Source organism: Pongo abelii, chromosome 17 (genome assembly GCF_028885655.2).
Source record: "Pongo abelii isolate AG06213 chromosome 17, NHGRI_mPonAbe1-v2.0_pri, whole genome shotgun sequence".
Lineage (NCBI taxonomy): Eukaryota > Metazoa > Chordata > Mammalia > Primates > Hominidae > Pongo > Pongo abelii.
The window spans coordinates 34,622,332-34,649,977 of NC_072002.2; the positions used below are offsets into that span (position 1 = coordinate 34,622,332).

General features: G+C 40.8%; 1 protein-coding gene across 1 annotated transcript; it reads right to left on the reverse strand.

Annotated features, from left to right (window-relative positions):
• Positions 1-378: 378 nt before the first annotated feature.
• CLUL1 (clusterin like 1) lies at positions 379-27,569 on the reverse strand. The gene is made up of 7 exons (XM_024235802.2): positions 27,451-27,569; positions 26,193-26,341; positions 20,547-20,714; positions 18,157-18,589; positions 11,970-12,107; positions 3,914-4,128; positions 379-570 (listed from the first exon to the last, which is right to left on the reverse strand). Exons 1-7 carry the CDS (start codon positions 27,554-27,556, stop codon positions 379-381), a joined length of 1,401 nt encoding a protein of 466 aa, XP_024091570.2. The 5' UTR covers positions 27,557-27,569.
• Positions 27,570-27,646: the final 77 nt, after the last annotated feature.

The window sequence follows — 27,646 nt, forward strand, 5'->3', positions numbered from 1 at the left end:
ATCTTGGAGGGAGAACTTTTCATCAAATTTAGATTTATTCCTTAGGATTGATTTCAGAAGTGGAATTATTATATCAAAAGGAAATTTTATGGCTCTTCATATGCATAATCAAATAGCTTTCAAAAATGCAAAACCAATTATGTTCCCACCAATACATGAGATATGAGAATTCCCATTTCATCACATTCCTATCAGGATTTCCTGGGTTTTTTTTTTTAATTTGCAAATTTGATAGGCAGAAAATGCCATCTTGTTTGTTTTCATGTCTTTATTAATGACGTTAAACATATTTTCCAGGTATTTTGAAACAATTTTTGTTTTTCCCTTTTAAGAATTAACTATTCCTGTCAACAAGGCATTCCTAACCAGGCACTCTGCTTACCAGGTTTTAAAATGTTCCTTAAAATGCTGTAGAGCTTTTGCCACTACGTAGCCAATGAAGTTAGAACTCTCAGCACTTTCTTCAAGAGGGATCTTGAGTGTGAAATTAGAGGAAGGCAGAATGCTTAAGTTTTTCATCATTGTTTCATCTTGTTTGGAAATATTTCCTTCATGAATCCTTGGAACTACCTACAGAAGAAGGATTATACAGTAAAAGATTACTAAATCCCAATACACATTCAATAGTAATTTAATACCACCTTAGTCAGGATAGGCTAGGTTGTGCTGACGTAACAGATTAGTGCTGGCATTCCTAGGGCTTCATGCAACAAAGATTTATTTCTTGTTCATGTTATGTGTCCGTTACAAGGGCTCCACACCAGTAAACACTGAGGAGCCTGGTAGGCAAAGCCGCATTATCTCATAGCTGTAGCATGTGATTTCATGACTTTCTTTGTGCCCTCAGCAGAAAAAGAGAATAGATGAGCACACATAGGCTCTTCACTGTCTCAGTCTACAAAGAACCCTTTTCAGTTTTGCTCACGCTTCATTGGCCAGAACTTGCCACATGGCAACGTTTAACCACAAGGGGAGCTGGAAAATGTGAGAGAGGAGGTGGGATGTTTGCTGAGTATTACTGTCTGTGCCACAAACTTTATTGCAGTGCACCAAGTTTCGTACTGAGTTTTCCTAGAAATTTACAATTTATGGTTGTAGGTGTGATTTTGGCAAGAATCAATGCAAAATTTATGTTACTCTTAATGAATAACATGTATGTTACTCTCTTAATGAATTCTCAAATGCATAGACTTTGATTTGAATCATTTAAATGGAACTAAACTGATACGCAACTTGATGTAACCTTAAGAGAATGATTTAAAAATTTTTCCCTTCTCTTTCTGTGAGTATAACATACATAAAAACTGCAAAAAGTATTTATGTTTGGTTTAAATAATTGTAAAGTCAGCACCCATGTAACTATTATTCAACCAGGGGCCATAACTGTTTTCATTTGCTGGAATTTGTATATTTCTTTCATAAGGCTTCTCTTCAGCACTTGCTATTTTATGGGTTTGTACTTTTCTTTACATGGTGAAATAAGAGCTGTTTTGAGAAAAGTAACTTCACAGGCAGTTTAGCAAAGTGGTTACATTCACCGATTCTAAAGAAATACTGCTTGAGTTTGAATTCTAGTTCTACCATTTACTAGCTGTGTGAGCTCAGACAAGTTGCTTAACTTCCATTGTGCCTCATTTGAAAAACTGGGGAAAGAATTCTTCTTCCCTTATAGGGTCATTGAGGGTATTCAATGATCTGACATATGGAAAAATTTCTTAGAACATTGCCTGACACCTAGTAAATGCTCTTTAGTGGTAATAATTGTCATAAAAATGTATAATTGAAAACAATAATTTTATTTTATGTAGAGGTTTTTATACAGATGTGCCTTTGTTATCAGCATAAAGAATTTTAGATAAATCTGTTAGTGTTACTCAGAGACACTAGAATGGAATTAAATTGAAGCACAGAATATAAAATACTGACAATGGTAAAAACAACTAAATATTAACTGTAGATTTCTAAATGTTGAAAGCACTGCTAAAGTTTTTCTTCAAGTTTTATTCTTCAAGACAAGATTTTTTCTTCGTTAAACTAAAGTCTACATATGGGAGGATGATCAAATATGTTGAATTATTTTACCTTCCTCAAGTATGATCTAATGGAGTTATAGAATCAGAGAGCTGGCAGGGATTGGAACAGTGGCTTTCAAAACTCTTTGACTGTGGTCTGTAGTAATGAATACACTTGATATCATTACTCAAAACACACATGTATGTCTACATACAAAATGGAAATGAAATTCCATGATGTGCATATGACTTATGAAATGCAATGCATGCTAATATTTTCTACTTTGTTCTATTCTATTTTTTGTATGGTTTTTAATTTTGTTTTTTAATGAGCTTGCTGTGACTTTCTAAACTTATTTCTCAAATCATGCATGATCCACAGCTTTGTAGTTTGAAAAAAGAGGGAAATGCTGGATTATAGAATGCCGTAAGTCTAATTTCCTAGAAGCAGTGCCTGAGATTCTGACAGAAGTGGTTTATAAAGGAAATGCTCTCAGGTGCAACTTTTAAGGGGATGAGGAAAGCAAACTAGAGAAGTGAAAGAAGCTAAGTAAGGATATGGCTTCAGATGACCATTGGCCTCAGCCTGATCCTGCAGGAAGCTCTGGGGCATAAGTGCTCCAAGGGCAATCTTTGGGAGAAAGTTTCAGAGATAAGCAGTTAGCAGCAGCACCAGCACCAGTGGGAGCTGGTAAAAGGGATCCCCAGGGATCTAGATAGGGCACCAACATAACCTAACATGCTACACAGAATATTGCATCTTCAATTGCTCTGCCCAGTAATTTTTGTATCCAGGTCTTTTTGGGAACCCCTCAAAACCAGCCTCATCAGGAATCACTAGCCTGGTGCATTTGTAGATTAGGGTAATGTGTGTGTGTTGGAGGGGGGATGTCTTAGGAAGAAAAGTCACTTGCATTTTATGCAAAAAGTTATTGACTGAATCTGGGAGTCATGGTATAGGTGGAATTTAAGATGGCAATATGTTTTTACTTTTGTTTTTGTTTTTTTTTTTGAGACAGAGTCTCACTCTGTCACCCAGGCTGGAGTGCAGTGGCACGATCTCAGCTCGCTGCAACCTCTGCCTCCCGGGTTCAAGTGATTCTCCTACCTCAGCCTCCTGAGTAGCTGGGATTACAGGTGTGCGTCGTCACACTTGGCTAATTCTTTATGTTTTTGGTAGAGACGGGGTTTTGCCACGTTAGCCAGGCCGGTCTCGAACTCCGGACCTCAAGTGATCCACCCACCTCAGCCTCCCAAAGTGCTGGGATTACAGGCATAAGCCACCGTGCCCAGCTGGCAATATGTTTTTATATGAAGAGTAACATATAAACATTTAATTCTCAAGATAACTCAGTGGCTTTATTGTGTCAGCAACTAATAAGAGCTATAATTTACAGAGCTCTTGTTTTATATAAGAAATCTATACTAATCACTTTATAGGTGTACATGTTAAGATAGCTATGATTGTTACCATTTTAGAGGTGAACACTGAGGCCTAGAATGGTTCAAGTACTTTCCCAAGCTTACTCAGCTGGTAAGTTTCAGAGTCAAATTTTGAACCCAAATTGCTTTATTTGTAAGTCTTCTCTCCTAAAAACTACATTGGCCAGATTTCTTCAATGTTACCTCTGTCAGTTATAGCCCTATAACTCTAAGCAGAATTAGCCATTTCTAGATTAGAAAGTATTTTGTGTTTTAAATTGATTTTCTTTATGGACTTTCTTGTTTTCTAAAGACCATGAACTACGTTAAATCAAGTCAGCCTGAAGGCAATCACAATGGAAATATGAATACTTCCTACAGCTTGTTTTCAAATTCAGATACAATTCATAAGTAAATTAACAGTGAAATCAAGGTATGCACATGTCATCTCCATATCTGCTCTTGGGTCTCTCCTTTACCTGTATTGAATTAAAGATGATCTCCGTTTCTGGGGTCTGGTTTGCCAGTTCAGACACCCAGCCAAATTGCCCTCTCATCTTTTCCACCAGATAGGTGGTGTCCTCCAAGTGCTTCCGGGTCATCTGGAGAATCTGGCCATATTGCTGATTGGATACATTGACCAACCTGATCGCCTCATCTAATTCTGTGTGCAGAGCAGGTACATCAGGACAGTCTAGCAGAGAAGAAAGTAACGTGGAGAAGGAAAAAGTCCGTGAAACTTGGAGGTGGGCAACATGGGCTTACGTCCCAGCCCTTACATTCTCTATTTTCCCCTTTTGCCTGTGGGAGTTTTTAGTTATGCCTGTTGTTCTGGAGTAATTATTAATATCGCCTACATCTGTGTCAAACCAGATCCAGTTTAACTGTTAATTATATGGTTTTATGTAACAGAAACTGGGCTGGAGACAGAACTTTTTGTTATAAATTCCACATGCCTACCACCTATATTAAGAAAAAATTTGCCAAAACAGATGAAGTCCTTACTATGCCCCTTCTACATCACATCCCATTTATCCCTTAAAAAGGACATTACTATTTGATTTTGGATGTATATGTCCAGTACCAGTAATAAGTATGGGAAAAGAGGAAAAGAACCACATATAGTGAAGCCGCTTTAAATTAAGACCAAAGGTGTAGAGTAAATAGTGAAAAAAAAAAGATTGGTGATGTTTTGGAAAATATTTTATATTTATCAATAAAGAAATTATAATTATAGTTGTGTGCTTGGTATTAGAACAAAGTAAATCAAAGCTGACTGAAGAGACAAAATTATTATTTAATTAAAGGTATGAGATTGGTTTATAACAGCAAAACCTTGAAAGCAAATGTACTTCAGCTAGGGAATGAATAAATAAATTGTGATATGCCTACATAGACCAACATACAACAGTAAATTAATGAACTACAGCAGCACGCATTCACATGGCTAACCCTTGCAAACTACACTGAGTGAAAAGCCATATTGCAAAAGAATACATAAGTGATAATATTTATATTGTTAAGAAAGAAAAATTATCCAGAACTTGGAAAAGGCAAAAGAATGGCTGCATTTCCTTTTGTTTCTTTTTCTTTTCTTTTCTTTTCTTTCTTTTTTTTTCTTCAAGACAGGTTCTCGCTCCGTTACCCGGGCTGGAGTGCAATGGCATGATCATAGCTCACTACAGCCTCAAACTCCTGGGCTCAAGAGCTATTTCCACCTTAGCCTCCTGAGTAGCTGGGACTACAGGCTCACACCACCATGCCCGGCTAATTTTTAATTTTTTTGTAGAGGCGGGTCTCACTAAGCTGCCCAGGCTTGTGTGTCCTTTCAATGTCATACTAAATTATTGTCTAAGGGGTCCACTCAAAGATCACTTCAAGGTCTCGGGAAGAGATCCTTTGTTGGCTTTAGTATTTACTGTTGATTAGGGCCAGACTCCATGAAATTACCTGTAAATTATGGATTGAAAAGTGGCAAATGTTTGTCTAGTAGAGATGTAAATTATTTTAGTCTGATAGAAAAGATAATGGCAAGATTTCCAGTTTAGTTGCCCTTTTGAATATTAACTAACTTATATCCAATTTCATAATCTTTCAGCATTCTGTCTGTCCTTGACTGTAAGCACTCCAGTCTCTCTTATACTTCTTTGACCCAGCTCTAACACCCTCCTGGTTCCTTCATTAATAAGTTAAATAGTCAAATTAACATTTGACATGTGCCCATTTCTTTTTTCTTTTTCTTTTCTTTTTTCTTTTTCTTTTCTTTTCTTTCTTTTTCTTTTCTTTTTTGTTTGAGACAGAGTATCACTCTGTTACCCAGGCAGGAGTGCAGTGGCACAATCTTGGCTCACTGCAACTTCTGCTTCCCGGGATCAAGTGATTCTTGTGCCTCAGCCTCCCGAGTAGCTGGGACTACAGGTGCACACCACCATGCCTGGCTAATTTTTGTAGTTTTAGTAGAGACGGGGTTTCACCATGTTAACCAGGCTGGTCTTGAACTCCTGGCCTTAAGTGATTGCCACCTTGGCCTCTCAAAGTCCTGGGATTACAGGCATGAGCCACCGCACTCAGCCAGACATGTGCCCATTTCATGTTTCTATGAAGCTTCTTTTTTTTTTTCTTTGAGATGGAGTCTCGCTCTGTCGCCCAGGCTGGAGTGCAATGGTGCAATCTCAGCTCATTGCAACCTCTGCCTCCTGGGTTCAAGCAATTCTCCTGCCTCAGCCTCCTGAGTAGCTGGGACTACAGGCACGTGCCACCACGCCCAGCTAATTTTGTGTGTGTGTGTGTGTGTGTGTGTGTGTGTTTTTAGTGGAGATGGGGTTTCACCATATTGGTCAGGCTGGTCTCGAACTCCTGACCTCGTGATCTGCCCGCCTCGGCCTCCCAAAGTGCTGGGATTACAGGCATGAGCCACCACGCCTGGCTGTATGAAGCATATTTTTAAGTTTAAAAATTCTACATTGACAATACAAAAATCAAAATGTAAAACATTGCTATGTATGATATAGGCATGTGTATATATTATATGTATATAGGCACATGATATGAGTAGGAAGAAATGCAAGGAAATAATTAATACCAAATTCAAAATAGCACTTTCCTTTTGAGGAGATAAAGTGAATGTGATGTGGAGGGGGACACAGTGGGGCTTTGTCTGTTTTGGTAATGTTCTATTTCTCAATCCAGGTGACTGAGAATTTTTTTTTTTTTTTTCCTGAGAAAAAGTCTCGCTCTGTCACCTAGGCTGGAGTGTAGTTGCTCGATCTCGACCCACTGCAACCTCCACCTCCTGGTTTCAAGCAATTCTCCTGCCTCAGCCTCCAGAGTAGCTGGGACTACAGGTGCGTACCACCACACCTGGCAAATTTTTATATTTTTAGTAGAGACGGGGTTTCACCATGTTGGCCAGGCTGGTCTCGAACTTCTAACCTCAAGTTATTCTCCTGCCTTAGCCTCCCAAAGATATGGAATTACAGGCGTGAGCCACCATGCCTGGCCTATTACATCATTCTTTATATATTTATAATAAAAAGCAATTTATAATAACAGTTTTAAGCAGCATGGGAGCACATTAGGACATTCTTTACATTTTACCTTTGCAACAGTAAACTTTCATTGAATTTGTACTGTATTATCTGATGTACACTGTATCCATTATCTGGTGCATATTGATTATCAGGTGCATTTTAATGTATTATCTGATTTATTCTGTATTATCTTGTGACATTCAGGGATTATTAATAATCTATTTTAGCTGGGTAGAAAGAAATAGTTGTTAATGATACATAGATGGGATGCTTGAGCAGGACTATTTTTGTAAGAAGTCAGTATATTAAGTGTATATTTTTCTGTTATAAAAACCTATGCTTCTGTATATAACCTTGCAACTGTAACTTAAAAAACAAATATTTGAATAATGAGAATCATTGATATTTCAGACATTCTATTTAATCTTCTAAAGATGTGTATGAAGCAGATATATTACTCCCCCTTCCAAATGATAAAACAGGCTGAGAGAGTCCTCGAGTTAGCAATTCAGGAGAGAGAGCACTCCTTTTTAATTTTTTAAAATTTTATTTATCTATTTATTATTATTATTATTATTTTTCAAGACGGAGTCTTGCTCTGAGGCCCAGGCTGGAGGCTTGATCTCAACTCACTGCAACCTCTGCCTCCCAGGTTCAAGCAATTCTCTTGCCTCAGCCTCCTGAGTAGCTAGGATTACAGGTTCATGCCACCACGCCTGGCTAATTTTTGTATTTTTAGTAGAACGGGGTTTCGCCATGTTGGCCAGGCTGGTCTCAAACTCCTGACCACAGGTGATCTGCCCACCTCAGCCTTCCAAAGTGCTGGGATTACAGCGTGAGCCACTGCACCTGGCCAGGAGACAGAGCACTCTCAACTGCTCTAGGTAACTCCACGAAAAGGTCCAGTTTATAATCAAAGCTACCTGGAGCAACGCTTTCCAAACCCTTTTCTGCCCAACAAGACATTCTAGATGTCAAAATTGTCTAATATACATTCTAAGGTGGGGTAGATGTGTCCATGGCAGAAAATTCGGCACAAGAGGGACGTGGAGAAATAGACAAATCCATTTGTATAATGGACTCTGCTTTCAAAAGAAGGGGGAGAAAAGACCAACTACTGAGGTGGGGAGAGGCTGAGGGAGAATGAAGTGGAAGAGGGAGAGAGAGAACAATCCTTGTTCTTGTTCTGTGGCCCGTGTAACCTGACTTCCTCACTAGCCCAACTAACCTGAGAATTCAGTGGCAAGAAGAACCCAGGCTGGAGGCCGGGAGTGGTGGCTCAAGCCTGTAATCCCAGCACTTTGGGAGGCCAAGGCAGGCGAATCACAAGGTCAGGAGATCGAGACCACCCTGGCTAACATGGTGAAACCCCGTCTCTACTAAAAATACAAAAATTTAGCTGGGCGTGGTGGTGGGCGCCTGTAGTCCCAGCTACTCTGGAGGCTGAGGCAGGAGAATTGCTTGAACCCGGGAGGCGGAGGTGGCAATGAGCCAAGATTGTGCCACTGCACTCCAGCCTGGGCGACAGAGCAAGACTCCGTGTCAAAAAACAAACAAACAAACAAAAAAACCACAAAGAACCCAGGCTGGTGATATTTAAAAAGGAGAAAGGGGCTGGGCATGGTGGCTCATGACTGTAATCCCAGCACTTTGGGAGGCGGAGGCAGGTGGATCACTTGAGGTCAGGAGTTCGCCACCAGCCTAACCAACATGGTGAAACCCCATCTCTACTAAAAATACAACAAAGTAGCTGGGCATGGTGGCGGGTGCCTGTAATCCCAGCTACTCGAGAGGCTGAGGCAGGAGAATCACTTGAACCTGGGAAGCAGAGGTTGCAGTGAGCCAAGATCATGCCATTGCACTCCAGCCTGGGCAACAGAGCGAGACTCCAGCTCAAAAAACAAAAGAGAAAGGGAGTGTTGTCGACTCTAAACAGGTTTACTAACCACTCGAATAATGATCTAATTTAATAGACTCTATTAAATTCATGTTTTTTTATTTAATTGAATAAAAAAATTAGAAAGGGAACCTTACTCCTTTTGAGTTGGAAAGCATATAGATGTTTAGAACCTCTACAATGCATTAATTTGCACAATGGAAAGATTTATTTCATAATGGAGAATATTAATATGTAATTTACAGGCTCCTTGAGCAAGGTGATTAAATAAAAGTAATATGTTAAAAAGCCAAATTTTAAAGATGTCTAATAATTTTTAATATCATATATGCATACATGTACATATGGTCCCCAACTTACAATGGTTCAACTTACGATTTTTCGAATTTATGATGGGTTGTGACATAATCCTACCCTAAGTCAAGGAATATCTTATGTTTATGGTTAAAAGTTTGGAAAATACAGAAAGAAGTATTTTTAAAAATCATCTTTAATCTTATAACCCAAAAGGTAACCTTTATTAGTATTGTGGTGTATCTGATGATACTTTAAAAGCCAATGTGTTTAGGATATTATGTTGTTTAACATTGTAACAATTTGTTGGCCCGGCACGGTGGCTCACACCTGTAATCCCAGCACTTTGGGAGGCTGAGGTGGGAGGATCACGAGGTCAGGAGTTCGAGACCAGCCTGACCAATATGGTGAAACCCCGTCTCTACTAAAAATACAAAAATTAGCCAGGTATGGTGGCACATGCCTGTAATCCCAGCTACTCAGGAGGCTGAGGCAGCAGAATCGCTTGAACTCAGGAAGTAGAGGTTGCAGTGAGCGAAGATCACACCACTGCCCTCCAGCCTACGTGACAGAAACTATTGTAACAATTCCATTCTCCCTTTTCTCTGAACAGCGAAATTTGTTGCAAGTTGCTCATTGTTAGATTGAGGAGAGAAAGCAAAGGGAGGGACAGGAGTTTCCACTGACTATGCTTTTTGTTCTTTGTGTTGATATAAATTACGCCAGTGGTCTTCACTGTGGGAAGTTAAGGGCACAAGAGCTATTACTTGGTAGTAAATGAATTATAATCTGATTTTTCTGAACTTCCTTTATAGCAGGGGTCCCCAACCCCTGGGCCATGGACCCATATCAGCCTGTAGCCTCTTAGGAACGGAGCTGTACGGCAGGAGGTGAGCCCCAGGTGAGCAAGCATGACTGCCTGAGCCCCGCCTCCTGTCAGATCAGCGGAGGCATTCCATTCTCACAGGAGCACAAACCCTATTGTGAGCTGTGCATGCAAAGGGTCTAGGTTGAGCGCTCCTTAGGAGAATAATGCCTGATGATCATCCCCAAACGTGCCCCCTGCCCCACCATCTTTGGAAAAATTGTCTTCCACGAATCTAGTCCCTGGTGCCAAAAGACTGGGGACCACTGTTTTACAGAAGAATTTTGTTAGAACCCAAAGATTATCTTGGGTCCTTTATTTACAAATTACTCAACTGAGGCCTAGACAGCATAAATGACTTGCCCCAAATCTCCAGCTAGTGTTGTAGAATTTACTGACGTGCTGATTTCTGTCTGTCCTGTATCTTCCAATTTCCTACTCTAAGCCATTAGCCACACTTTTAAAATTTCCTTCCCTTAGGGCTTTAGTGAGATAAAATGCAGAAGCATAGGAATCAAAAGCTCTTGTTTTATATAAGAAAATTTGTAATTTGGCCCTGATGGGATGGGAGGAGTGACTTTATTTTTAGTCTGGAGAAGGAAAAGGGAATGAGGGGAGGGATGGAGGAAAGGGAGAATGATTTCCTTCCTGGGGAAGGAACTAGAAAGGGAGGGAAAAGGATTCCTGGGGCTTGGGAGGAGAAGCCACTTTCCCTATTTAAATGCTAATTAGTTAATTAACCCACCAATGGGAAAGAGCCAATGCCACTTTCAAAAAAAATTTCACTTGTCTAAACACTGATTTACAGAATGAAAGGTTTCTTTCATGGTCGGGGGCAGGGGTTCTTTTTCCTTGCCGTAAGAAGGAAGGAGTTGCGCTAATTTGCTCAAGGTTTTTCTTTTGCACACGATAGTGTTTGGTCATTAATCATAAAAAAAATCACAAGAACAATTAGGGAATTAAAGAAAGTGAAAGAATGACATACTTTGGAATAATAAAAGTTTATAAACCAGGCCAGGCGCGGTGGTTCATGCCTGTAATCCCAGCACTTTGGGAGGCCGAGGTGGGCGGATCACAAGGTCAGGCATTAGAGACCAGCCTGGCCAATATGGTGAAACCCCGTCTCTACTAAAAATAGAAAAAAATTAGCCGGGCGTGGTGGCGCATGCCTATAATCCCAGCTACTTGGGAGGCTGAGGCAGGAGAACTGCTTGAACCCGAGAGGTGGAGGTTGCAGTGAGCCGAGATTGTGCCACTCCAGCCTGGGCAACAGAGCAAGACTCCGTCTCATAAAACAAACAAACAAAAAACCAGTTTATAAACCTACACTGAACGCCCCCAGATGGAAATGAGCCTGCAAAAAAAGTGCTTGGAGGAAAGCAAATGAATCCACTATGCTTGTGAGAATGAGATTTTGTCCTCTGTCCAGAATACTAAAGAAACCCTAAAAAATTGTTAGATGTGAGTTCTAAATTTCTTTCCAAAGAATCAATATGTCAGTATGTTCAATTCTTTGCTTTCTACTTTTAGACTTAATTTCCTCGTAAAGCAACCTTTTTCGATTACCTGCTCCGCCCTGACTCATTCCGATTACCTGCTGTCATAACCATTTTTCCCTCCAAACCACTCACCCCGTCACTCTCTTTAAATTAGCCAATGGGAATTAGTTTAGCCTGTGCTGTCTAACCCTAGCCGATAGGGGAACCACACAGCAGCAGGGGCCACATGCGTTGTCAGGGATAAGAACCCTTTCCCCTCCCTTGTCAAGTGCGCGCTCAGCATTGCTCCATCTGTAAGGGCGCACCCTTCTATAGAAGTAACTTGCCTTGCTGAGAATTAAAAAGAAAATTTTATATTCGGGTGCTATTTCTCTTGTGGCACCGAAACTTTATAACAAAATGTACCTGAGAACTTAAAGTAGAATAAAAAACAAAATAGCAATTATTGACCTTCAGATAGGTGAGCCTGACATTTTTGGCATTTTTCATGAAATTTGAAACATCTCGACAAATTCTGGTCAAGTTCCCCACACAGTCCTCTGTCCTGCCCAGGTAACATCTCTGAAATCAGGCCTCCGTGGTCAGGGGCTACAGGGAACATAACATTTAAACGTTAGTGTCATAAGAGTTTGCACTTTAAAGAAGTGGAGACAATGCCACAGCTTTTTCTTACCAGTGCTTTCAAAATCTTTTTCCTGTATGTATGTATGTATTTAATTTATTTATTTTTGAGACAGAGTCTTGCTCTGTTGCCCAGGCTAAAGTGCAGTGGCGGGATCTTGGCTCACTGCAACCTCTGCCTCCCGGGTTCAAGTGATTCTCCTGCCTCAGGCTCCCAAGTAGCTGGGATTACAGGTGAAAGCCACCACGCCCAGCTAATCTTTGTACTTTTAGTAGAGATGGGGTTGCGCCATGTTGTCCAGGCTGGTTTCTTGAACTCCTGACCTCAAATGATCCACCCGCCTCGGCCTCCGAAAGTGCTGGAATTACAGGCATGAGCCACAGTGCCTGGCCCTTTTTCCTACATTTAGACCCAGAAATGCACGTTGGTGCAATAATTTCTGGGACAACTGAACAGCTATTAAAAATTGCACACTCTTGAATGAGATTAAAGAATCTCGTTACTAGAAATGTATTATTAGTATATACACACATATATTAATGCATGTAATTTTACTTTCTAGGAGGAGTCATGAAGATTTATTAATAACTATCTTTTAGAAGAGGGAGTTGATAAGGTAGGAGAGGGCAGCTTTCATTTATTTTGTTCTTTTATATATCTGATTACTTTAAAAATCATGTGTCTGATTTATATCATTAGTATTTCTGATGTCAATAGGATTAAGTAAATAGGTTATTGTGAACCACTTTTTCTCTCGGACTTTTCTGTATTTTAAAAAACCCTTTAATAATTGATTTTTTAAGCTATAATTGGGAAGAAGTTTCAAAGATATTAGAAATGTCTGTTTCCTAAAGTGGGTGATAGGTGGTTATTTTATTACTATTCTTTTTTTGCATTTCTCATATATATGTATATATACGCACACACACACACAGACACATATATATACACACATATGTGTGTGAGTATGTGTGTGTGGAGATGCATATACTGTTATGAACAGGGGGTCAAAGATTTAGGAAAATACCTAAAACCAATCAAGTTTTGAGAAGTTTTTTCCCCTAGGAGAATTAACAATCCATATAAAAATGTGTAAAAGAGAAGTCTATCCAACAGAAAATTGGCGGTTCCCGATAGAGTGTTTGACATTAGGAAACATGTATTACTAATTTACAACCTGATGATTTTCTGTTAGATTAAATCCTCAGCATTTAAAAATGAAACATTTTATTTTGAGATAAATTGCAAAGTCCATAGTTTAAAAACAGCAAAGCACTGTTCAATGGAATGGCATGTAAGGCACCCATCCCCTTTGGTGACCAGAAAGTCAATTTCTCCCAGCTGCTTTCCTGGACCCTCTTCTTTGCCCTGTGAGAATTTCCAGTGTAGAATTAATTCCTGCTTTATGTAGTGTTTGCTTTCTTATCTTTTCCATTAGACTCTAAGCCTCTTGAGGGAAGGGACTTGGTCTTGCCGTTTTAATCTTGTCATTTTTTGGTACCTTCTTCTGCCATTTTACCCACAATATGGTGATGTAATTGTTCACTAATCTGTTTTCCTTTCTCTGGTCTGAGCTCCTAGAAGTCAGAGGCTGTGTCATAATCATCATTTTATCTCTAGCGTCTAGATTAATACCTGGTATGTACACCAAGGATGACAAATTCTAGGTCCATATGACACTAATTCCCCACCCCGCAGCCACAGCACAATCCATCACCTCACTTAGTCTAGCCTGACAGAACCTCAGAACCCTTCCAGGGAGCTACTTCCAGTACAGTCACTGAGATAAATCATCTACTCTCCCACCTGCCTGTCTGTTTCTCCCATGCGAAAATTAATGTCAACTAACACTCTCTAAGGCAGGATTAGAACCAGGTCTCCCGGCCCCTTGCACTGGTCAAGCTACAGTAGAACACGATCTCATCTGTTCTTTCCAGGGATTCATAAGACAAATGAAGACAATTCCAAGAGCTGCTTTCCTGAACCTATTCGCTTTCAACAGATTCAGGAACTGAGGTCCAGAAAGACCAAGGTAGGAAAGAAATATGAGACCAAAATGAACCTATATTCAACAAAAACAACATTAATTATCAAGATATTTCTGATTCTTTTTATTTCCGCTCTCCTTTTCCTGGTGTTCATAATTCAGTGTTAGCTATTTTTCTAATTTTGGCCCTTTAAACAATCATGACCAATAAGGCCCATCCATGAAGGTTGCCACACAGAACTTGCTCAGTAAATGTTGGTCAGTTACTATTATTATTAGCTCTGTTACAGCTACCACAGATTCAGTGGCTTGAAACAGCACAAATTCATTATTGTTTGGTCTTTTAGGTCAGAAGTCTGAAGTGGGTCTCACTAGGCTAAAATCAAGATGTCATCTGTCTCAAAAAAAAAATGCAAAAATTAGCTGGGCGTGGTGGCACGCGCCTGTAGTCCCAGCTACTCAGGTGGCTGAGGCAGGAGAATCTCTTGAACCTAGGAGGCGGAGGTTGTACTGAGCCAAGATGGTGCCACTGCACTCCAGCCTGAAGACAGAGTGAGACTCTGTCTCAAAAAAAAAAAAAAAAAGATGTCAGTAGGGCTAGTTTTTTGTGGAGGCTCTAGAGGAGAATTCATTTCTATACCATTTCCAGTTCCTCGAGGCCACCTACATTCCTTGGCTCCTGGCCCCTTCCTCTGTCTTCAAGGCCATCAAAGTCGAGCCAAGTCCTTCTCTTGTGGCTGCTGCTATTAATTCTTTTCTGCCTCCTTCTTCCACTTTTAAGGACCCTGTGATTACATTGAATCCAGCTGGATAATCCAGCATACTCTCCCTATTTTAAAATCAGTTGAGGCCGGGCATGATGGCTCATGCCTGTAATCCCAGCACTTTGGGAGGCCGAGGTGGGTGGATCATTTGAGGTCAGCAGTTCGAGACCAGCCTGGACAACATGGTGAAACCCTGCCTCTACTCAAAATACAAAAATTAGCCAGGCATGGTGGTAAGCGCCTGTAATCCCAGCTACTCGGGAGGCTGAGGCAGGAGAATCACTTGAACCCGGGAGGTGGAGTTTGCAGTGAGCCAAGATCATTCCACTGCATTCCAGCCTGGGTGATAGAGCAAGACTCTGTCTCAAAAAATAAATAAATAAAAATAAAGTCAGTTGATTAACAAATTGATTTCCATCTGCAACCTTACTTTCCCTTTGTCACATAACATAAATTCACAGGTTCTGGGGATTAGGGTGGGGATATTTTGGGCAGTCATTATTTTGCCTACCACAAGGGGCAAAACTCAAAAAGTGTCAAGTCATTAGGCAGATTTTCTAGGGGCAGTAGGCTTATTCCTCACCAACTGCCTGTCCAGAAAAGTGATGGAAACCACATTCAAGTGCTGTAGAGCCCCTGCCTGACTATTCTTGATAGACAGTCCACATTTGCTCGTGTAGGAAGACAATGTCTCCTCTGCGGTGAGCTTCTGTGTACTGTCTGGCTAGGGAAGGGATACTGGAGAAAGAAGAGTACAATAGTGTAACACAGACTTTTTTGTTTGCTATTTTGTTTTTAATATTTGCATTCACAGGGGACCTTGGATCTCCAGGTCATCACTGAGATAGAAGTGGCACAGAGGGGCTAGGGAGGGTATATGTGAGGCAGCTGAGAGTAGGGCTGGCCCCCAGCTGTGTGAATGAGAAGGCAATAGTGGCAGACAGTGGAAACCCATGTTCGTAGCTAGTGTGCAGGAGTGGGTTACAGTGGTTGGCAAATTACCTAGATTCTGGCATGTCTGAATCACTACTGACAGTCCTGTGCACATGGGAATGTAACCAATGCTTGTGTAAGGCTGCTACACAACATGGAGGGGAGGAGCCCTTTTGTTCTAATGAACACATTCTCAATGTTATTCCAAGACAGTTGATATCCATTTAAACAGTCAGGCTAAAATCACTTGATACCACCCAGCCTGGATAGATCTAGTCTGCTCGCCTGGTGTTAATTCTGAATATTTGATGAATTTGGAATCTCAGAATGGAATACCAGACCAAATACTTGACTTATTAAAAAAGTCCACTGGACTCTGAAATAGAACCCAACAATTCCAATAATGATGGCTATTCTCTGTTCATGGAACGATGGGACCTGAAGGATGTAATGCACTGTTTCCTAGCTTCAGTTTCTGAAAGGTAAACCTCTCATATGTAGAGGCCAGTTATGTAATGTCATGGCAGTTTTGAGAATCTGATTCAGATGTTGCCAGCTACAGCTAATATAATTGAAAAATAGTCAGATAGGGTCAGATGTGGTGGCTGGCCGGGTGTGGTGGCTTATGCTTGTAATTCCAGCACTTTGGGAGGCCAAGGTGGGCAGATCACCTGAGGTCAGGAGTTCGAGACCAACCTGGCCAACATGGTGAAACCCCGTCTCTACTAAAAATACAAAAATTAGCCAGGCGTGGTGGCGGGCATCTATAATCCCAGCTACTCAGGAAGCTGAGGCAGAAGAATTGATTGAACCCAGGAGGCAGAGGTTGCAGTGAGCCGAGATCGTACCAGTACACTCCAGCCTGGACAACAGAGCAACACTCCATCTCAAAAAAAAAAAAAGAAAAGAAGGGAAAGAAAAATAGATAGAAGAAGCCCATTTTATTTTTCATCTCAGAGGAGAGCAGCCTTCAACCTGGCTTAGTGGTCAATACAGTAACAAAGGAAAGCAGATCCTACACGTGACCCTCATGGCAACTCTCATTTCTCAAATGCTGTATCTAATTTACTCCATAGAAGCCCACAGAAGATATCTGCTGCCTTAAAACATAAAGCAGCATTGTGTCTCCAACATGGATGCCATGAGGCATGAGTAGTGTAGGTAGAAGGCAATTCTTATCTAATATTTCTGTAGTTTGGGGTTTATGAGCATTTTCTGTGGTTTTATGCATACACTTTATGATTTAAGGAATGATTGTAGTGATTCAGAAGAGCGCATTAAATTGCTCTGGTTATATGTGAGAGTGGGCTCCTCAAACTGGGAGTTGAGGATTCCAGATCAATTTTAAAGAAGCTCTCTGATGCTTTAGCAGAATAGAGCTGAGTATCTACATGAGCTTTAATAAATGAGGGAAATGGCCAGGCATGGTGGCTCACACCTGCAATCCCAGCACTTTGGGAGGCCAAGGCGGGTGGATCACCTGAGGTCAGGAGTTTGAGACCAGCCTGGCCAAGATAGTGAAACCCCTGTCTCTATTAAAAATACAAAAAAATTAGCCGGGCATGGTGGTGCACGCCTGTAGTCCCAGCTACTCAGGAGGCTGAAGCAGGAGAATCGCTTGAACCTGGGAGGCAGAGGTTGCAGTGAGCTAAGATCACACCACTGTACTCCAGGCTGGGTGCCAGAGTGAGATTCTGTCACAAAATAAAATAAATAAAGAAATAATAAATGAGGGAACTGGTTTTTTTTTTCAAGTTCTCAACCTATTAGCTTTTTTTTTTTTTTTTTTTTTTTTTCGAGACGGAGTCTTGCTTTGTTGCCCAGGCCGGACTGCAGTGGCGCTATCTCGGCTCATTGCAAGCTCCGCCACCCAGGTTCAGGCCATTCTCCTGCCTCAGCCTCCTGAGTAGCTGGGATTACAGGCGCCCGCCACTGAGCCCGGCTAATTTTTTGTATTTTTAGTAGAGATGGGGTTTCACCGAGTTAGCCAAGATGGTCTTGATCTCCTGACCTCGTGATCTGCCCGCCTCGGCCTCCCAAAGTGCTGGGATTACAAGTGTGAGCCACCGCGCCCGGCCCAACCTATTAGCATTTTTTCTTTCTGCTTTGAAAATTTGCTCTAGAAAGAGTTCAGTTCTCAACAATGATGGAAGAGGGATGGTGTTTAGCAGACTTCAAAGCTTCTTTTAAGAGGCTCTGAAACATTTTCCGTAAATTGTCTCTTCAAGAAACGCTATACAATGTGACTCAGAAATGTCTACCATTTCTGAAGCTAAACAAAACTTGACTTTAGTGTAAACTTCTAAGTAAAAGTAATCTTTTGATACTTGCCTTTGTCTTGTTTTGGTAAATCTTCTATTGCCCTCAGCGTCTTAGTAATTGTTTCACTGACACTTTCATAAATAGAGACACTGAAATTACAAAACAGCTGGAAGAAGTTGGGAATGTCCCAACATTGCTCAAGATCTGCTTTTGTCATCAGCTCTTTAGAGAAAGCTGGAAAAAAGTAAGGCTCAGTTAAGTCTGTATCTGATACGAAATGTGATTGAAAAGCCTGGTCAAATTCTTGCTGCATCTGTCTGAAGACGTTAAAACTCCTATTAAAGAGAGAATTCACATCCACAGTCAACTGGCTGAACGCATCCTCCATTTGGGTCAATTGTGCATCTTCCTCAATGAGCTTTTCACTGATGGGGAGATCTTTTTCATTATCTTCATGGAAAGGAAATAGAAATTGATATATCTTCCTGAAAAACCGTTCAATCTGTGGAGTAGAGTAGGGGACAGAAATGGAAGAAAAAATTATTTTCTTTCTCAACCCTTTCTTTCTTTCTTTCTTTCTCTTTCTTTCTTTCTTTCTGTCTTTCTCTTTCTTCTTTTCTCTTTCTTTCTTTCTTTCTTATTTGAGATGGAGTCTTTCTCTGTCACTCAGGCTGGAGTGCAATGGCACCATCTCAGCTCACTGCAACCTCCACCTCCTAGGTTCAAGCGATTCTTCTGTCTCAGCCTCCCAAGTAGCTGGGATTACAGTCGCACGCTGCCATGTCTGGCTAATTTCTTTTTGTATTTTAGTAGAAACAGGGTTTTACCTTGTTGCCCAGGCTGGTCTCGAGCTCCTGAGCTCAGGTAATCCACATGCCTCGGCCTCCCAAATTGCTAGGATAACAGGGGTGAACCACTGCACCCGGCCGTCGACCATTTCTTATTGCAAATTTTAAAGTCAACTTACAGTAGTCATTTCAAATCAAGAACAATTCTGGGCAAGCTAGGATGAGGCAATTAACTTTAAGATAATTTCTTAACCCTCTTATACCTGACTTTGCCTTTGCCTATGGAAACAGGATCTGAAATTTCTCCTGGTTTACATTGCCCACCAATAGCCTAAAAAGGTCAACTTTTCACTTTGGGAGGCCAAGGCGTATGGATCACCTGAGGTCACCAGCCTGGCCAACATGGTAAAACCCTGTCTCTACTAAAAATACAAAAATTAGCTGGGCGTGGTGGCAGGCGCCTGTAATCCCAGCTACTCAGGAGGCTGAGGCAGGAGAATCACTTGAACCCAGGAGGTGGAGGCTGCAGTAAGCCAAGATGGCACCACTACCCTCTAGCCAGGGCAAAAGAGCCAGACCCCATCTCATGAAAAAAATAAAGAAAAGAATTTGGGTGGATTGTCTGCCTCTCCCTCTACCAGCTTCTGTTTACTTGACTCTTCATCCATAAAAACAAACCTTTAAAGCCCCAAGAAATGTTCATAAGATCACACAACTGACCCAGATGGGAATGGTCCCCAAATCTCCTGACTTCCTGCTGGTGCCCATTATACCATATTCTGGTGTATTAGCAGGTGACAGTAGCTCTAAAAATAGAGCAGATGCAATTAATAGTGGAGGCAAATTAACTTGGCGCATTCATTATCTTAGTAGTTGCTCCCTTTGTAATTGAGTATGGCATTGCCAAGCCAGGAGCATACTCTAATTAGTATGTGCTCTAATATGGAGCGTGAAATTCCACTCAATTTTGTATTCAGCTTACTTCTTGAAGGGGGAGGAAAATCTAGCTTAATTGGAGCCGTTAGTGGGGCAGAGCTCATCCTATTCAGGTCACCACCCTCTGTGATCCCTCTGCTCAGAAGATAACCAAAGGGTACAAAAAAGAAAACATGCCAGTCCTACATACATGGGTAGGGCAAAAAGGGACGTGAAGGGGTGTGTGTGTGTGTGTGTGTGTGTGTATGTTATGCATAAGGAGTCAAACATGTTGAAGGTGAGATTTGGGAAGCAGAGAATATCTTTAAATATTTGGCCTCCAGAAGGAAAAATTAATGTGGATTGAAATCAGAGACTGCAATGCTATGATTCCAAATGCAATCTGGTAAACATTTACTGGATGCCACCAATGCATAAATGAAGACAAATAAGATATGATCTGTGCCCTCAAAGAGCTTACTATCTAATGGGAACATGTTCACAAATAACAAATACAAGGCAGAAAGCCAGGATATTTTAAGAGATGCATTCAGTGTCCACTGAATGGATGCTCTACCTTATAAATCGCGTATACAGAGGTGATGGTAGGTAAACATTAGTATTAGATTCTAGAAAGCAAAAGGCCTCTATCAGATCAGGCATCTCCATTCTAAATATTAACATAAATTAATAAAAAAGTAAGCTGAAATAGGTGCCTTAAGAACTGTGAAATCTTGAGCTCTCTTTTTCTCTTACCTTATTTTTCACAGAGGACCAACTAGGTTGGCAGGTTGTATAAATTCTCATGCAGTTATTTTCCAGGCAAGACCTGCATTCACCCCAGGAATCTGCCAAAGACACCCGGCATAGCCTTTCTTCTTCCTCCAGATGTTCTTGAACTTCATTCAGAAGTTTCAGGGCCTCCTAATTAAAAGTACAAACAAAAGTCCAATTTCCGTTTCATGATCTATGTGCACCTTAGTTGATTTCACCCTTTGAAATGTACACATTCTAACCTGCTTTTTCATTCTTTCTCCTTCAGGTGCCTCACAGCTGTCAGATCTCCCCCAAAGCTTTCTGTTTAGTTTAAGAAAAGAGCACTGATTGATTCCTATTGAAGACTGTAAATATTATTCATCTGTTCATTCATTTGTTCAATAAGTATTTACTGAGTGTTTGCTATGTGAGACATTAGGTGTGGGTGACCTGACAGTGAAGATGCCATCCCGATCTGGGAACAACTGTGATTTACCTATTTACTGGTAAGTCTGTCTTCAATTCTCATCCACTGGGGCATGGGGAAAATGGGCTTTACAGTTTATAAAGCTGGCACATTTTATTTCTCTCATTTATGCTGTCTTTAATTGTTGTATATCCTTAAACATTGCAAGAAAGTGCAATTCTTGTATGTCAAGTTAAATGTTCCCGCTGAGTTACATTCTAATTGCCGAGACGCAGGATGGCATCTCTGCAATTAGAATGTAATATAATAAATATATTTATATATAATGTAATATTAAATAAGTATAAATGGGAAAATAAACAAGCTTTGTTCTTCTTGTTTATATTCCCAGCGCTCCCCCTTGTGGTGCTTGCTGTACTTGGCCAAGTCCTGCTCTGGGTGGTGAGGAGCCCAGCAGCAGTGGCACCTGTCCCTGCGAGCCTCAGCCCTGCCCTGGAGTGCCTCACGGGTCAGCACCATGGTACAACAGACCTTTCTTCCTGTGCGCCTGCCTAAACCTCTGGCTTCCCTGCAAGTGTGGACTTCTGAACCCCAGCCCCCTCCATGCCGAGATATCGTGCAGGGGAATGAAGTGAGTATAGTGGATCTGGCCATAAGAAGACAGCCTCAGAGCTAATGGAAATGACCCTTTCCTGGAGTATTAAGCCCAAAGAATCACCTGGGCACTGACAATCTTCCACATCTTCTCTGCCTGGCTAGGATTTGTCAGTTGTCCTCATTGTAAAGTTCGGCTGCTAAGCCAGGTAGCATTTGCTATGATCCACATAAGAAAACTGCCAGGGCCCCAGCTTGCCAATACACATTTTGACCCAGACAGGAGTGTGTGTGTGTCCTTGGACTTTGTAGAACAATTTTGGAATCTTACATCTTTTTTTTTTTTTTTTTTTTTGAGACAGAGCCTGGCTGTGTTGCCCAGGCTGGAGTGCAGTGGTGCAATCTCAGCTCACTGCAACCTCCATCTCCCAGGTTCAAGCGATTCTCCTGCCTCAGCCTCCCGAGTAGCTGGGACTACAGGTGCATGCCACCATGACTGGCTAATTTTTGTATTTTTAGTAGAGACGGAGTTTCACCATTTTGCCCAGGCTGATCTCGAACTCCTGGCCTCAAGCGATCTGCCCACATTGGCCTCCCAAAGTGCTGGGATTACAGGTGTGAGCCACCGCGCCCGGCTGAATCTTACATCTTAAAGTGGTTGTTTTTTGGCAGGGCGCAGTGGCTCACACCTGTAATTCCAGCACTTTGGGAGGCCAAGGCGAGTGGATCACCTGATGTCAGGAGTTTGAGAACAGCCTGGCCAACATGGTAAAACCCTGTCTCTACTACAAATACAAAAATTAGCTGGTCATCATGGTGGGTGCCTGTAATCCCAGCTACTTTGGAGGCTGAAGCAGGAGAATCGTTTGAACCCAGGAGGTGGAGGTTGCAGTGAGCCAAGATCGTGCCATTGTACTTCAGCCTGGGCAACAAGAGTAAGACTCTGTCTCAAAAAAAAAAAAAAAAAAGGTTGTTTCTCCAAGGCAAGTAACAATACCTCCAGGATTTTCTCAATCAGTCCCAATTTTACATATTCTGCTCATTGTCCTTATAAGCCAAAATCCTAATATTCCCAATTCCAAACTACAGTGGCTATGTACCCTTGGGCAAATTACTTAATATGTATAAGCCTTAGTCTCCTCATTTGCAAATAAGAATAATAGGAATAATAGTATCTACTTCTCAAGGTCTTTGCATTAAATGAGCTAAACAAGCAAGGCATCTATTATTATACCTAGTATCCATTATCATAGGCAAGACATCTATTATTATAACTAGTCCAGTATAATATCTCTCAGGCTTCCTTCCGTTCACTGCCCAGAAGCAGAACAAAAAACAGTTACCAAATCACAGGTCCCAAGTTCTGGAAGTGAAACATTGCCATGGAAGAAGTAGACCTCTGTCTGGTAAACATTCCTAAAGGAATATCCTATCGACGCCTTCCATTTCCTGCTAGACATTGTACCAACTGGCAGATTCACGCTTATAACTCTATTCCTATGGTTGACAGTTTATCAAAAGTACTATATAAACTGGGCATTGAGCCAGGCATGGTGGCCAGTGCCTGTGATCCCAGCTACTTGGGAAGTGAGGCAGGAGGATCCCTTGAGCCCAGGAGTTCAAGACCAGCCTAAGCAACATAGCAAGACCCCATTTCATTAAAAACACACACAAATAAAACCGGATTTGGGGGTCAAGTCACTCTAACCTTCTCCAGGGTTTCCTACTTAATAAGTTTCAGATAGTCTCACTAAATATTAATAAGGAGGGGTGGCGGAAGGGGGCAGTGAGGATGCTGGGTCACCACTGAGCAGTACTCTTGAGAATGAGTGGGGCTCAATACTGGGAGACTAGGGTTGCTAACACCATATTTGCCAATTCATAATTTGTCTAAACTGACCTTTATTCTAGGCTTTAAGTAATTTTAGAGAGGGATACTCAGGGTTAAACAGATTTTTTTTTCCAATTAACTTTCTAATTGAGTGCCTGAAACTTAAGATTATAATTCAATGAATTTTTGTACAATAAGGTTTTTAAGAATAAACAAAAATTCTACTAGTTGCTTGGATTCTTCAGGGCCAGAAGTGAAATCCACGTTTGCTTACTCGACCACCCAAAGTGGAATATTCTTGTGAAAGCTGTATACCCTGTCCTCCTTCCCAGGAGGTTCAGGGAAGTGAGAAAAGCGGAAAATCACTGGGTCTCCCGTGCACACATCTGCTGACTTTATCTCAGTTCATTCATTACAGTGTTGGAGTAACATGTTAATTAACAAACATCTCAAACCCCAGTTTTCTTAGCTATAAAATGAAAGTCGTGGTTTACCCAGATGTTCAAAGCATTCCATGTGATAATGTGTTTTGTGAAGAGTGTATTAGTGCTATCTAGTGTCTCTATTCCCAGATGGCCAGGCTCACAAGCCCACCAGGGAAGATCCCAGCTGGAGGGGCTTCCACATTTTCCTGATGAGGAGCTATTTTAGATTTCCTCAAAATCTTTTGATTACTGCCAAAAGGGAGAAGGGTTTGCAGCTGCTGGTCAGGCATTCTCCTTTCCTTGCCAGAACCCTGACTGACTCTGGGCAGTAGGTGGGGCTGCAACATCAACCAGTCCGGTGAAGCTGACACACAGCTTTGGGGTCAGCCCGTCACACTACCCGGCTCTAGTTGCTTAACGGACTCCCAGAGGCCATGATGCTCAGAAGTAAAAAGATGCAAGCAGCAATCTGGAATTCAGTGGCCCCCAACTTTATAGATAGAGGGATAGATAGAAAATATTAGAACTTCCACTTGTATTTTTAAATTAAAAATCTGACTGGGGTGGGGGGAATGGGGCATTGTTTAATATGTATAGACTTTCAGTTTTTGCAAGATGAAAATAATTCTGGAGATTGCACGACAGTATGAATGTATTTAACACTACTGAACGGTACACTTAAAAATGGTTATGATGGTAAATTTTGTTATATGTATTTTACAACTTAACATTTTTCAAAAAATAAAAATTAAAAAGTAATTTACTCTCAACATTAAAATTGAAAATATTTTCCAAATTATTTTGGAAATTACAGTTTTAATTTCCTCTTTGATTTCAGGGTAATGTTTGAAGATAACCTTTTTGAAAAAAAAATCATTGTTTTGAGTGTGATGTTAATTATTAATGTCATTAAACTGCAAGCTATTCAATGTCTATAATTTAGAAATTTACTGAACTTTATACTGTAGCATATGAACGATTTTTTACATCTTCCAAAGACATTTGAATATAATATGTATTCTCCATTGATAAAATATGTAGTTCAAGCTATAGCTATTAAATAAAGCTATTTGAATTTTAAAAAGTGATTAGGCTGATGCATTATTGGATATACATGGTACTCTCTTGAGATGCATATGTCAGATACTGTGTGCGCCCAACTGTATGTGATGACCTTGGGAAAAAGGGGATCCTCTACATTCCAGAAGAATCGACTATAGTTCCCTTGCTCTGTTCACATGCATCCGATTGTAATGAGTTGCCATGTAAGAGAACTCAGGTAGACCGATGGATTTTATTATCTAGTTTTAACTAAAGTAACCTTCACTAAATGGACAGGAGGCTTAACAAGATTCTTGAAAAAAAAAAAAAAAAACTTGGCAGATTTTAAAAATGAATAATTTAAGCTCAAGTGGACCAAAAGCAAATGGCAGAGCTGACACTTGATCATTATGAGCTCTTTATTGGCCAAGTGACAAAGGAAAACTGTGGTGATCTAATTAGATCTGGCAAGTCGGCTAAAAGTTTCAAAATATCTAGAAGATTATTTGAAATGTGGACTTACATCCACACTCGCTAATGATGAATCTCACCTTAAATACATATTGTACCTTGAGATATTAATGGTAGCAATTCATGTATCTAATTCATAAGTAAATGAATATGCATATATTTAGGAGTGAGTGGTAACAAACTTTTTAGTCATAGGAATGAGAGACCAAAAATCTCTGGGCCAGGCACGGTGGCCCATGCCTGTAATTCCAGCACTTTGGGCGGCTGAGACGGGTGGATCACTTGAGCCCCAGAGTTCGAGGCCAGCCTGGCCAGCATGGTGAAACCCCATCTCTTCTAAAAATACAAAAATTAGCCAGGCGTGGTGGTAGGAGCCTGTAATCCCAGCTACTAGGGAGGCTGAGACAGGAGAATCGCCTGAACCCAGGAGGCGGAGGTTGCAATGAGCAGGATCAACTCCAGCCTGGATGACAGAGTGGGACTCTGTCTCAAAAACAAAAACAAACAAAAAACGAAAACTCCGGAGACCACTGATCTAGTAAAAAAAAACTCTTCAAATACTTTTGACTCAGTATCCTAACTCAGAAGAGACCAAGAATAATCTATTTTTGAGAAAGCAGCACTTAAACAGAGATGAATCCCCCAGATTCCGGGTTGGAGTCTTGCAGAAGCCTATCCTACACGAAATATGTTCTTCAAGGAAATCTGAAGCTTCCCTCAAACTTTTTCTCTAATAAAAGCAGCTACCCATGAAATTTATTATTAAGGAAAATAAGTAATTCATCAATCGCACTAACAAGTGCAGTATTTCTGGTCCAGATCTGTGTAAGAACAGACATTATTTTCAATGACTGTACCTGCTTTTCTTCTCTGCATTTCTTCAGGGTGCTCATTAGATTGGTGTGTTCCTTCTCTTTTCTTTCCATCATGATTTTCATTTGCTTAATACCAATCAAAGCCTTCTTCACCTCTTCATCTGCATCTATCTCCCCCACCTCAGAAAAACCTAAAAGACACGTGGCAATTTTTTCTTTGAGATCTGATCAGATTACAAAACACCGAGTTCAGCAACCTTTTGTGTCTCCTAAGGAGAGGCTTAATTGATCTTTTATAGGCTCATATTCTGAAAGCAGATCATAATGAATTAGCTGTCAGCTGCCACATGGACCCAGCTGCCACACGGACCATACCTTCTGTTCCTCACTTGTGAGCTCCTAAACAAATAGAGTTCACTGAACCTCATTCTTGTCATCTTGCTCAGGCCTTGTTTTCATTTATCCATTTTTTTATTTCATTTAAGACTCAAGTGTGTTTATATTAGAGAAAATTTTGCATTTTCTTCATAATTTATATTAAGCGCCCAGCTGGGGACCTCAAACACAGTCAGCAATTTCTCTTTCTTTCAGCTTCAGTTACCTAATAAGGAGGCATGAGACCTAGAAAGTATCCCATGTAATACAAGCTTCCTTAATAACCCAATGGACGTGTCTTACACACCTTTAATAAGCCCTTAGTAAGTTTAAAATTCATTGTCATTCCCTGTTCAAAATAGCTAATGTGGCCTACTAAAAAGCTTATTCTTGACTCTGATTTTAATTACAGACCCTAAATCAGCTACATTTTAGCTAATTTGTTCTTCTAAATATTAAGTACCCAAAGTATATATCATCAAGCAAAGGTTGCAAGTTAATGGCCCCAGAACAACCAGATTCAATGTAATTACAACCCATTCTTTCACTAGTTTAAGAATAATTGCACAGATTACTCTAATGGTTTAAATTTTTCAAATGCTAGAAAAGTATTTCACTGTTCATTAGAGCTGTGCTGAGATGACACCAACCATCTGGATGATACAAAAAAATGCAGTGAAAAAATTGGCAAGTTGTATCTACATGATACAAACATCTGGAAATGTGAACGCCTGCAGAGACGTGATTGGAATTTTCTATTTTTACCCAGATGTTTGGCGTCATGATGACTTGGTTTAAGTGCCTTGAGAACGTTTCACCGTGAAAACAGCGAATATGGTTATCTCTCAACTGCGACTCACTATAAACGCCAGCAGGACAACCAACATGCAAACAGGACACAGCACAGATAAGAAACCAAACATACTCTTCAGGTTTTCACTGATAGCAGTTTTGTCCTTCCAAGTGGGTGCACAGTGACTGTCTTTCAACCATAGCAGATACACAATAAACACCAAGAGTGGCGGCTTCATGTTCCCGCTGTTACTGCAAAGGAAAAATAAACCCCCATCAAATGCCTTCCATTTGGTTAGTTTCTGTTGGCATCAATTGAAAACACCTGG